We start from the raw sequence: 13549 nt of genomic DNA, 5'->3' as shown, positions 1-13549 counted from the left end.
ATTTAGCGGTCATGGAGATTCGACTGTGTATTTTATATAAAAATCTTGGATGTGTATCTTCAAATCATCTTTGCGAACACTTAACGACCATATTGTTTCTGAATCCTTGGCGTATTTTGGGAATATTCTTCCACTCCATTTGTTTGAAAAAGAAATATCACAAAACCATTTTTATGAAGAGTTTTTCTCATCATGTTTGCAGGAGGATGTTGGGATCATCCCTGGATACCTTTCCTTGCATCAAGAGTCCAGTAGGTTAATGATCAAATGGACTCCCAACCAGTTGATGTACGGCTCCGGTTCTGGGTCTTCCCTATCCCCTCCAAGCAATGAAGTTCACCAAAATGGCGACGTCCTAAGAACGAACGGGAAAGATGACAAGACCGAGGATAGCGTGAGGTAATTTGAAAGTAGTAATCACAACAAAGAAACTGGCATAAAGCAGTAACGTTGTCAGCAAACGTTGCCATTTTTTCATATTTTCAACAACAAAGAAAGGTCAACTTCTGCCAGCTCAGTAGCACCACCAGGCCTTCAATTTCACCTGTTTGTGCGCTGCAAAAGCGTCAAGTAGCGTAGGATTGCCTGATAGGTTAAGAGTTTCCTTAAATTCTTAAATCACTTTTCGCATAAACAAAAATAGAAAATAGTTTAACCCATTGTCGTTCAGTTTTATATGTCACTTTTTCATAGTTTTAAACCCAGCGCATGCTATGTCGAATTTGTGTTTTCTTGTTCCCAACCAGCAAAAGTTGCCATGTTTACACATGGCGACGTTGAAACGATGTAAAAATGGCAATCTTTGATACTTAAGGAAATCGTAGTCATGGGAAGTGTTGTCTATTTTTTCACTTTTTGATTCATGTTGTTCATACTCCCTGTTGAATTGCATCAAACCTTTGACGCTTCTTGTAGCATGGTTTACAGCAACGCGCTTGTTTTTGAATTGCTTCGTCGTCCAATGTCAAAGCAATTCAAAAACAACGTGAATTGTCATTTGTTGGATCCTTGTTTCCCACCAAGCATGACTTCTGTGTAAGACGTAAAATCCATCACAGGTTTCCCAAACGAAAGCTTCAACAAGTGTCCAGTTCATATAAACGGAGCATTAGGTGAGGTGAATGGCACTGAAGGTTTTTCTTTAATGTCTTGTTCAATCTTTTTTTGTTATTTTTGCATAGCCTATCTAATCATTTTGATTTTTGTATGGCAAAAATAACAAACATTGCTTGTTGTTTTTGGTCCTAGTTTGATGACAAAACACCGTCAAAAGACGTTGACACAACGTTTGCCATTGGAGGTTTGAAAAAGACAACAAATAAATGAAGGATTGTGAACTCGTTTGATAAACAGCGACTCTCCCTTACACATAACTAGGTTGTGCTATACTACATGTGTTTTTACAACAAACTCACTGCTTGTGTTTCCTTTTTAATCTATGTCTACATAATTCACATGATTTGTAAAATTTCTTGGTAGTACTACGCTTGCATTGTTTTTATCATAACATAAACAAAGATCGTTTTTCGTTTGCAGTGCATGATGTTTATTAAACGTTAATGATGGGACAATTTCAACAGCACGTCGTCGCTTTTGTATCTCGCACTAACCAATTACCTAAACAACAAATCGGTCGTCTACAGACGTTGAATCAACGTAAAAAACGACTGATTTGTTCTTAGACAGCAAAATTCGTCATTTTGACATTGACTCAACGTCGGCAGACGTCCACATTGATTCAACGTTTAGCGAATTTCGCGGTCTGGGTTGTCTAGGAATATTGTGTTCAAAGTTTAAATGGAAAGCTCTTCCAAGCCAAGTTGTCAGACTTTGAAGCTTTTTAAAACGAACAGTTTTTGCTGCTGGATTGTAGCTTAACTTACCGACATGAACAATTGAACATGCTAAGCTAGAGCAATCCAACGTACGTTTGGTTTCAAACGCAATTTTTTCCAAGCTGTTATCAAATGATAGTGTTGTTATCTATTCCTTGTAGTTGTGCATGCACTTGTTGTTGTTGATACCAAGCTTTTTGGTTTTCACCCGTCAAAAACGACATTTTACGTCCTGAAATAAACAACTGGTCAGAGCATGTGAAAGCATTCCGTTTAGTGAACGTGTATTTTTCTCTGCTAGCGGCATGATCGCTTGTCAATGCTCGTTCATGAGTCGTAGACGATGCATGGACTTCATTTTGCTGTTTTACCACCTTCATTACCAAAGCATGGCACGCAACTGTTTTGTGTTTTATCGGCTCGTTTCACGTTTGCGCTTGCAACCAAATTTCATTTCATAAAAGTGTTTTCATGACTCAGAAAATTTTGAGGTTGTTTTTACAGTTGACACCATAAGTGTTGTCACAGATATTGTTGTTCCAGTTTGCATGTGCAGTGAGTGATCCATTTTTGACAAATTTGCATTTAACGTTGAAATAACATTTGTTTTAATTCGAAGTTGGTTTCAACTGTGAGCGATGAAACGGCTTATCCACATCTCTTGTTTCTACAAAAATTGTCTCAGTTAGAAATGAACCATAATAATCAAATGTAATTCTGTTTAAGTTTGTTCGTTCATTCAGTGGCTCAAAGCCAACTTCTTAGCCAACAAAAACGGCAATTTAACCTGTGCAGTCTTGCAGACGTTGAATTGAGGTAAACGTACCATGGTTTGAAATATCCTAGTCAGCAAACCTGTCGTTTTTTATATTTATAATTATTCTTCCAAAATTAATTTGTTTCCAATGCAAAAAACGACTGATTTGCTGTCTGAGGTGCCTGTTGTTGACGATATCATTTTACGCTACAGCGATGACGTTTGATCTAACGTAACAATGTGAAATCCTATTTGCTTCATAGCTGTCCGGTGTTTGTTGTCTCTATCACAACACACGTAGGTTTTGTGAGTATTTTTTTCAGAAAATAGGTTGTTCTGTCATTTTAAGCCTTTACTCAGCCCTTCAATCGAACAGTGATGTGTCTTTTTCATACTAAATAATCTGACCAGGCCTGCATCTAACCACAGCGGCCTTTTTGGTGTTCGTTGATCCTTTTATGGTCCATGAAAGATTGGGATTTGCATCAAAGTTTTTTGTTTTGTTAATGTGCGGCAGTCGAGTATAGTAAAATTTTATCTCTAATTGTTACTGTTATTGTTATTTTTCTATTTCACTTTTAGCGAATTGGGGCGTGGTACTGTAATAGTTAAGTGCTGTACCACTCAAACAGCTGTCCGTGCATGTTCGGAATCTCAAACTGTTTGCCATCTTTTCCAGTAGATGTAATACATATTGCAGCTCTTGCTTTTTTTGGACCAAACTTGTTTCTGACGAAAAATAAGCTCAAGAGATGTTCTGCATGGAAAAAAAACAATGCTCTATCTATGTTTTTCGATTACTTTCCCAGACAGCAAAATCCGTCATTTTTACATTGATTCAACTCCTGCAGTGTAGACGTTGAACCAATGTAAAAACGACGGATTTTGCTGTATGGGTCTTCACGTGACTTCGCCACTTGATTCCTTATCCCCAGCGAAGATAGTCCTCTTGCAGCCACCTTCTCATGTACCACCACGAAAGTTTCCATGTATTTGTTAACAGAAATATACGCTATTTTTGACGTTGAAACGACGTCACATCATCATTTAATTTCGAATCCCTGTTTCTGCCAACGAGTGTTTGTAAATTATTCATAAAGCTTGTAGATAAAACAAAAATTATCGTGCAGTGATACATCATGTCAACCCCATCTCTTTTGGGACCCAAGCCCGGCAACAGCGTACTCACGGTCTTCGTTTTTCTGCTGCGTCATATAATTCGGTAACTTAATTATTACGCATTTTTTATCCCCAGCTCGTATTGGGACTACGCCATTTCAGCCGACGTGCAAGATATTGTGTATCTTCATTGCCATCAGCAAGGTTAGTGGATTTTTACATGCTGGATGGGTGTGTATTCCAACCAATAGTTTGCTATTGTGATGGACGATATCCTAAATCTTATCTTTTCAGAGTTAAGGTAATTGTCCCACCAACAGGTGACTTTAAAACCTATAACATGCAAAGCCTTGATCGTATTGCCCTTTTGTCATTGCTGAATGAACGAACAATGCTATTTTGACATAGGCCTACCAGGTTTGTAAGCCACTACAACTCTGTAATTTTTTTTAACAGAGAAAAGCTCTACACTGGTTTTGATTGGTCAGGACGGCGTCCAATGGCCTCCTGTTCGCTTTCCACCTGGTGGACAACTACTCACATTTTTAACGTCATTAGAAACTGCTTTATTGCCCCACGGCTATCTTGATCCTCCTTTGTGGTCACAGAAAGGGAAAGTAAGACCATGGTTGTAATAAATTGCTTAAAATATTTCTGTATCTTGTTAAAGCTGTGTTCCTCAAAGTCTAAAAGCGTAGTTGGCAATGATTGTGCTGAACTCACCGGCCTTGGGTATACAGGTACTGTAAAAAGGTTAAGAGAAAATGTTAAATTGCCTGGACAACCGGAATAAATTCTGCCATGGATTTATCATCATTTCTCATCTCGTCGCTGCAAGGAAGCCATTCAAGTGAGATCTTCATCATTCTTTTGCATCGCAGGGTAAGATGTTCCCACGAGTTCGTCGAAAATCTTTTCGAAGATCAGAGTCCGGCAGCGAGTCGGATGAATCCACGGACTTCGTCTTCCGAGTCTCCACCACCTCTGACAACAGCAGTAAGTGATGGAATAAAAAACTCGTTACCTTTACATGTCAACATCTTGTAATTCATGAAAGAGTAAAGCAAATTGTTGATAAAATCGGTTTTCAGTCCTTCCACTGTCTTGTCTTTCCACTGTATATCGCTTTAACAGCACAACAAAGTACTGGAATTATGCCTCGAAAACAAAGTACTGGAATTCTGCCTCGAAAGCGAAACAAACTGAGCATGGTGAAAAACACGTAGTGATCAATACTAAACTATATTCAATAAATTGTTTTGTCGCAACGCAAGGCCATGACAGGCTTATGTAATTTGTGAATATTCTCGTGTTGTCGTATTTCAGTTATTTCTTTTGAACACAGCCAAGTGAATGAAAGTCGAGAAGAGCATCAATGTCTTTATCGCTGTTTGTAAACTGGAAAATTAACGTCTTAATTTTCATCAATATTAATACTTTTTTGATTTTTATGTTGTCGCAATGTTCCACTTTGAAACGCGACCGTCACTTCAGTCGACATTTTTCTGGCCATTAAAATGTCTCACATGTCAGCGTACCCGCCTAAATGCGTAGGCATTAAAATTAAACCGAGCAATATGAATCCCAATTGAAGCTGCCTGTGAAGGAGCACGTGAAACGAACGCTTTGAAGAGTATCGGTGTGCGACGGACCATTGCACTGTTGTCGTGTGCGTGGGTCACGTAACTACAGTGGTTGTTGAAGTTCGGTTTCGAGAAGATTCATGGTTGACTTCAAAGTTCATTCTTTTGAGCTGTTTATCCACACCACAGTACATAGCCTTGTCTCGAACCACCCACTTCTTTGAAATATTCACTTCAAGCATATAACAATAAACTGCAGTTTTTAGACAACGATTTGACCGGGATATTAGGGTACGCTTGCTTTTGGACCGTCATCTTAAATATAAATTGTTACATTTCCAAGCAACTTTGTGCCTGGTTGAGTCACTGAATACTTAGTGAGCTGGCGTCTGTGGATCGTCATTTTTCCCCCACATAATGTTCTGATATATTTGACGTTGCATGCAAACAAGCACATGACTTGACTGAAGTACTTTCGTTAGAAATGCTCCTCCATTATATTGCAACTTTCGTTGAAATTGAATGCGATTGCTCACTATTTTTTTGCAGCAAGAACTTGACTAACTTGGTTGCAAGTACAAGAAATACTAGTAAACTACAGCCTTCAAGTGGCAATCCTTTCTGCTATACCATTACAGTATAAGGCATATATCCTCATGGCGATGGTTGAAATTTTTTGACAATCCTGAGATCGTTTGATATCAATGACAGCATAGTTTCATGCACGCACGGGTTGTGTGTGTAGTTTTGGGCTAACGTTTTGTTTGCATAACTTTGCAGAACTGTCTGTGTGTTTAGTGTTTGTGGTGTTTTTCTTGCATGTCTCACACTAATTTCAATATGTGAGCGTTTGCACATTTCATTGCTTTGCTAACTTACCATTGTTATTCCAAGATACATTTCAATCTTTATTAAAAAGAAGACATTTCAACTTTTCATTTTCATCAACGATTTTGCACCGTTTGTTAGAAAATGTGACATATTTGGTTAGTTATGTAGTGTTAACTGTTTGACACTCTGTTCGTGAGTTACTAATTTCATGGAGGCATTATTTTGAGGCAACATCATCATCAAACTTAGAAACAATTTTGTACAATTTTAGAAATTCTGTTAAACGAGAAGACAGATGTGCATTGTGCAAGGATGCCATCGCCATTGCACTTATCTCAGAGCACTGAAAATTGCGCTTGGGGACACGTGCATTGCGCAAGATGTCATGCATTACCTAACAAAAAAACTCGTTATTTTTACATTGATTTAATGTCTGCATAGGTTGAATCGATGTGGAAAGGACGGCTTTTTCTAGCCGGGACAGTCGTTTGGATCGTCGGTGGTTATGTTTGCATGTTTCTGTTTTGTAGACAGCATCTCACCACCCATCAGCAATGTCACCACACGCGTTCCATCACCTCACTTTGGTCTAATGCAGTCGATAGCCGATTTTGCAAGTTTGTGGAACAACGACAAAAAAACAGAAGTTCCGCCGGTTCCCAAACCAATCAGTTCGGTAGCAATCCGCCGTGATTTTCGCTTTCGGCGATGCGTGTCATACGACAGTGGTGTTGTGCAATATGGTGCTCGAGCATGTCCCTGGTGTGGCCGCCATGTTAACTCAACCAGGGCGCTGGATTCAGCATGTTCATGTGGTTCTACAGGTGGAACTGCATATTTTTGCACGTTGTTTTAATTAACAAAGCTTGCTTTAGCTTTTTTGGTGGTCTCGATTTCCTCTTCTAAATATCTTGCATGACGTATCATAATTTCTTTCTTTATTAACGTCATGTAAATTGTAAGTACCATGGTTGTATTTCGCAACCAACCCCTTCAAGCCTCCTCTGCTTATCTTGAGTTTATATTTTGTCGGAATATTTACATTAAGCTTTTTCATCTAAAGTCGTATTGAAGTTCCCTCTAAATTATTGGATCAAGCTTTTGAGTTGCAATCTCAATTGGTCTAGTCCAGGGCTACTCAACTAATGTTAGCAAAGGTCCATTTTGACAAATTGAACAATTTTGCGGTCCGGTGAATATTTCATATGCAACCACGAAAATTAAACAACCAGTAGCCTACGAGCACCCGAACAATTTTCACGTAGTATGTAACACGACTTAGATTTTTGTCTGACACAAACAAAGAAATAAAAAAGGAAAAAATGTATTGTGTTTCTTTGTAGTGTATCCGTGTAGATTGCACATCAGAGAAGACGTCAAAGCGTTGGGGGGTCTGGGGGCGAAGCCCCCAGATCTTTGGATAATCACAAAAAAATGCCTTTTCCTAATGGAAATCTGTTTAAAGAGGCCCTAAAATGTGGCAATGAGGTTATTCTTCCAGAAGCCCGAGGCCCACCTTTAAAACCCAGAAGGTCCGGATTCGGACCTCGGTCCGCCAGTTGAGTAGTCCTGGTCTGGTCCTAAATCTTTAAACTTTGCATTTAACGCTCTCCAAGAATGTGAGAAATATCAATCATAATTTATTTCCGCTCTGGGTCAGAGCAAGGAATCAGATTGCATGGCTTGTGATGCGGTGGCTTGTCGAAACCAACATGGTGATAGTGGGGCAGGAGTCTTGAATCGTTTTAGAGCCATAGACTCCACAGAATATTGTTGCCACTTTTCCGGACTGTATGTGTCTACGTTTCAACGCAATTATACTAAATACACCATATAATTTGGTAAAGATGCTAAGTATACTACACAGTAGCCGATCCAGAAGAGGGCAATTGGGGCAATTCCATACCTCGGGGGCCGGGGCATCCCTGCGATTGGGGTACTTTACAAGCTGGATCCGCTTCTGGTGCTACACATCCCATGTATAGTTATTAAAATCCCTAATATGTACTGTATCTTTTTAAAGGCACACTAGAATCAGTCGACGAGTTTGTACCAAACTTGGACATGTACACTTGGGACCAAGATGAACTGCGACATTACAACGGCCGTCTTGATTCTCATGGGCAACTTGAGAAGCAATCGGGGTGAACTGATGTATATACTTATCGCGTAAATCTAAGGAACTGTGATGAACATGCAGAAGAATAAAACATGTTCACTGTTCAGTGAAGTTGTATGAGACGCACCACTATTCACTGCAACATAGAACACTGTCAAGTTTGTTGCATGTCGTGATTTATTTTTAAGTCTACATCACTTTTTAGGATATACTCGGGTTTCGTGAGATTTTTTGTTCTATCATGACTAATATTTCCGTCGAAAGTTTTGAAGAGCGTCCCGGTTTGTCACGAACGACAAACTTATCCCAGTTAGCAAAAGTCTCCATTTCCACATTATTTCAATCCCCAACGATGTTAAAACGATGCAAAAAAGGCATCGTTTGTTATATGAAATTTAGCATGTTTATATCAAACTAAGATCAACAGGTTTTGCTTCTTAGATCCTTGAAAGTTCTTTGCGAGTCTATGCGACGTCAGATCATTTCCCGCGCTTTTTACGGCTGGCTGGCTCACTGTCGTCATATCGCTTGCGTGCGGACACACTTGACTGCGCTTGTCAATGGCAAAGTGGTGGACAGTGACACGCCAACTGATGCCACTGTGGGTGTCACCGAGGAAGTTTGGAATCAACTGGTGGATGATGGAAAGGTGATTTTGTATGCATTGCACCGTGTGAAACTAACGTCCTCATATTCTACATCCAGGAAATCAAATCTGTGATGCGCATATTGTTTGTTGTAGTTTACTGTATTGTTTACTGTAGTACTGTAGTTTACTATATTGCATTGTTTACATATTGTTTACTGTATCGGCCTACACAATACACATGCAGCAAAATTTAAGTAGCTTTTGCTTCAATTGAGTTACGGTCAACGTTGAATCAATATAACAATAGTAATTTAACTTTTGCGTTACTTCTATAAATACGCGGTTCTGTTGCTTTTCTTTTTATCAGACATTGAATCCGTTTTTTCAAAGTTGCTGATTAACTAATTGGCAATATGCTCTCAATCTACAAATACGCGCGATTAAGCATCTTTTGTTAGTTTTTGACGTGTACAGTTGTAAATGACTTTGACACAGCACAGCTTGCCGCTTTTGCTTTGAATACTCCGTGCCCACTGACTGTAGAAGTTAATAGCAAGCAATTTGTGATTAGGAGATGTTTTCTCGGTATATAACAACAAGGCAAGCGCACAGCAACATATCGCAAAAATATTGTACTTCTGGTTGTTTTCGACTAGCTGACGAATTTTGACGAGTTGGCACGTCACGTCTACTTCGGTGGCGTGAAAGGAAAGGATCTGCGAAAGACTGTCTGGCTCTACTTGCTTGGTTACTATCCGCCCGGATGCTCGGAAACAGAACGTCACGAGATTGATGCGCATGCGCGAAAAAAATACGACGAAATTCGATTGCTGGACGAATTTATCAAGCAAGTATGTAGCTGGGCATATAGTAGCTAGCATTTTGTTCAACCTGTGCATACAGTATATGACTTTTTGCTTTCAAAAATGCTTAGAGTTCCACAAATGCCCAAAGCCAATCGTTGTTCGGTAAATATCATAGGGTGAGAATGCAAACAGTTTACAGTTATGTTTTAGTCTAAACGATTTGCATTTATATTTTTCTGCTTCGATGTGAAGCAGATTTGGTCAGCTTGGTATACATCCCACGTGTTCCGCTTTCCATACACGTCTCAGAGTTAATGAAAATACCAAAGACGTCCCCGTATTCATGAGGTGCTATTTTAAGAGATGGTTTTGTGTCTTCCAGTAACATCTTTTCAAAATAGATACTAGCCAAGCTTGTTTGTGGAACTATGACGTATTTCATCATCAGATTTTCTGTTATTTAGCATTTGGAAGTTCATGGTTTTTTGCGAGTAACCTTTTGTCCACCAGCCCATATTTCCGACTATTTTTCACACTCATGATTTCTATGAACCACTTTCCCAGCAATCACATGTTGATTCTTTATCGCTTCAACGCCTAGCGACATTAATGTGATGCAAAAACGGACAATTTGCGTTCCCAGACATCACATCAATCGTTTTTTTTTTCATTAATTCAACGTGTATAGACGTGTACAGGCTTTACATTCGACTAATTTGCTGTTGTCTGGGTTTTGATGACGACATTTTTCTGATTTTCACAAATATTTGTGAACAGAGAGTTGCCGAATTGCCAGGTCGCCAATCCTCAAGCAGCGGTACCTCTGTCTCATCAGCATCGATCGATCTAATTCCGGTGAGAATGCTCAGAAAGAAATATTCTGTTTTAATATACAATGAAATAATTGTAGACCAAAACGAAGTGGATGACTCATAGTTCAAAGTACATAATGAAAAGGTTTCGAAATGAACTGGTATTTTCGATTTATGGCCATTCAATATCATAAAAAACCTGTTGTCTTGTAACGTATGATTTTTCAAAGAAATTAAAAATACATAATCGTATTTTATCATAAAAAATACATTAAATCCCTAATCACATAATCAATTTTTAAGAGTAGACTTATGACATAAATGTTGGGATTTTTCCTGCTCTTTATGAAACCTTTGCTGTCAGAAGCGACTCCTGAAGCAACAATCATCGATCGTAAGCGATGTGTTCATGCCAGAAGCTGACCAAAGCATGGATGTCAAAACACTTCAGGTTTGTAGTACGTTTGTTTGTGTTTTGTGTTTCCTAAAACAACGTTTTTCAACGTAAATTGGAAGCACTGTGTGTTGTTGGGCAGGGACATGCAGTTAGAAGTATTCGTTAAAACAATAAAAGTTTTAAGTTTATACGATACAATGGACTAAAAGCAGTGAGAAGCTTGCGTAAATATTTCTTCCCTCTTTCTTAGTGGCTTGAAGTGCGCTTCGCACAAAATTTGGTTCAACATCCAGAGGCATTTTCGCCATTAGCAAAGCACTGAAATATCTTCAGTGGGGCATAGAATGTTGAAATGTTTTGATTACCAGGTGAAGATTGACGACATAGAAGCGGACTTGTCGGAGGTCCAGAGGCGGAACTATTCATCTGTTCATACACTGCGAGAAAGATCACAACATTTACCTAAGGTGCTCAATAAGTTGGTGAATTATGAGGACCGCTCTTTTGCAATATGAACTTGAAATTTTGACTTTATGTTTTACGAAATTTAGCGTAAGGAAAATCTTATCGTAACAACCTGAAATTCATTTTATAGATTTTTTTTTACAAATTTTGGCAAGGCAAATAAAAAATTGAATCTTCTGACGTTTGGTTGTCCATTGTCATTGTTTTGGCTTTCTATTTCTCGTCAATTTTTTCTTTAAAATAGAAAAACTTTTTTCACAGACTTAGAGGTTGCTTGCCTTGGAAGTACAATTGTGATAAAGCATTATTACTCATTTTCACTCTGCTCTTGGTAACATGCATTTTCAATCTAGTAGCATCAACATCAAAGACTCTTTCCCTGCAATCTTGAATAGAATGATATATCAAACGAAGTTTTTCACAGCAATTGCAGCAACAAATCAAAATCAGCTGAACATTTAATAAAATGTTGAAGAGAAAAGTGTGTTAAAAAAATCACCGACGATAAATTTTAACTGTTTTACGACTTTATAACTTTCGAACAAGCTCTCATAGTAGGCCTATCACCCCGAAAATTAAACTGTCATTGTTTTATCAGCTTTTAACGAGGCAAAAGATGGCTTTATTCACGTTTGTTGTTTCAGTGACCATTGCTGCAGGGACAGCGCAATCCGTGGGCCATCGTGCTTTTGTATAAACGTCATGCTAGATTAGGATTTTTCGTCAACTGTCGTGTTTGTGATTTGTAGAGAGTGTTTTGAGAGGTCATTATTCGGCTTCTTCGGGAAATATAAACTCTTGATTAATTTTTAATGAAAGACAACACGTTAATAATTTTGCCATTTGCTTCTGAAAACATTTTCAGAAACTGACAACGGGTTTCCTTTTTTAATTTGAAGATTTTTTTTTTGTATTTTTTTTTCACAACACACCTGACAAACGCCTTGCTGAATGAGCAGAAAGAAAATGCGGCGATTAACGTTAGTTTAACTTAAAAAGGCTAAAACTAAGCAATAATTGTCTTGAAGCAAAACTGTTTTCAGCACTCCCATTCAGAAGAGAGCAGAGCCAGGCGCTCCTCCGGGAACACCGCTTCATCCGCGGACGCTCATTCATCCCGCTCCGTAACCAGCATCAGTATGGAGGAGGACTGCGGGGTTCTACAAGCTCTTTCTGAAGAAAAGTTTGTATTTGCGCTTCATACCCAGAAAGCAAAACCCGTCATGTTTACAATAATTCCAAGTCTGCAGACGTTGAATCAATATAAACATGACGGATTTTGTTGGTTAAACGCAATTAAACATCACTTCAACATTGAAATGTCATTTAACTCCGCAGCGAAATGTCATCGAGCAGCGACGATGAATACGACATCGACGAAGAAACTAAAATAAGAAAAGTCCAAAAGCCTAAAGAAGCTGGTAAGCATCGTCAGTCAATTGATCCAGACAGCAAGTCAGTCGTTTTTTACATTGATTCAACGTCTGTGAAAAAACGAATGATTTGCCGTTTGGGGATGACGATACCATTGCTTGTTGACGTAGTTGGTGGCTTGGTTACCGTATTCTGATTTGACCTCAAAATGGTATTGTTAATGCTTGTAGTGAAGTCACAGCGCTCTTCTGCTCCAACTGTGGCACGCTCGGCGTTGTTTTTTCTCTTGAAAATAACGGAAACTTCAAGAAAATAACGGAAATGAGTTAATGTTAGTATTCAACAAGCATTGGCCTATTGTTATCAGACAATTTGTTTATCTTGATTCTGCTTAAGTTACGTAACCCAACCCCACGTCATTCGCTCGTCATCATGAGTCATGTTGAGTTTCTATATTGGAGTCGGAAGCCGATCCCACTGAAACCAAAACATTAGAACGAAGTAGTTTTCTACGTCTGCAGACGTTAAAATAAACCAATGTAAAAAAGGCGGATTTGCTGACTGCCATCATACCAGTTCTATATAAAATGAGGTCTTGTGGAATATCTACTACCTCCATCATCTCTAGTAGAGGGAAGATTTCAACGTCTGTTGATGAGTTGATGTTCCAGGCGGTCCAGAAAGACTTTCCCAGTCTACAGACGTTGAATCAACGTCAAACAGATTTGATTTATTTTCTGGACCTATCACACTTGATGGTGCAAGAGAGTAAGGTTTGCAAGCCAAATATATTTTGCAGTTTTCTGTCTGAAAGGTCTTTAAAACGTTCTGTGTGGCGAAGGCATTCAAACCATTCCGAAAC

General features: G+C 38.8%; 1 protein-coding gene across 1 annotated transcript in view; it reads left to right on the top strand.

Moving 5' to 3' along the window:
* The window catches only part of LOC145775927 (small G protein signaling modulator 2-like), a 36394-nt gene that overhangs the window by 16310 nt on the left and 6535 nt on the right, over positions 1-13549 (top strand). Inside the window, exons 9-22 of the mRNA XM_082587336.1 lie at positions 203-399; positions 1059-1112; positions 3848-3915; positions 4168-4328; positions 4593-4707; positions 6656-6949; positions 8149-8269; positions 8686-8893; positions 9490-9684; positions 10417-10494; positions 10816-10902; positions 11217-11315; positions 12357-12496; positions 12652-12734. Of these exons, the coding sequence (XP_082443462.1) occupies positions 203-399; positions 1059-1112; positions 3848-3915; positions 4168-4328; positions 4593-4707; positions 6656-6949; positions 8149-8269; positions 8686-8893; positions 9490-9684; positions 10417-10494; positions 10816-10902; positions 11217-11315; positions 12357-12496; positions 12652-12734 (1900 nt within the window). The remainder of the gene's footprint in view (positions 1-202; positions 400-1058; positions 1113-3847; positions 3916-4167; positions 4329-4592; positions 4708-6655; positions 6950-8148; positions 8270-8685; positions 8894-9489; positions 9685-10416; positions 10495-10815; positions 10903-11216; positions 11316-12356; positions 12497-12651; positions 12735-13549) is intronic.

Source organism: Aplidium turbinatum, chromosome 8 (assembly GCF_918807975.1).
Source record: "Aplidium turbinatum chromosome 8, kaAplTurb1.1, whole genome shotgun sequence".
Lineage (NCBI taxonomy): Eukaryota > Metazoa > Chordata > Ascidiacea > Aplousobranchia > Polyclinidae > Aplidium > Aplidium turbinatum.
The sequence above is the reverse complement of the archived record's forward strand: the minus strand, read 5'-3'. Positions and strand labels throughout refer to the sequence as shown.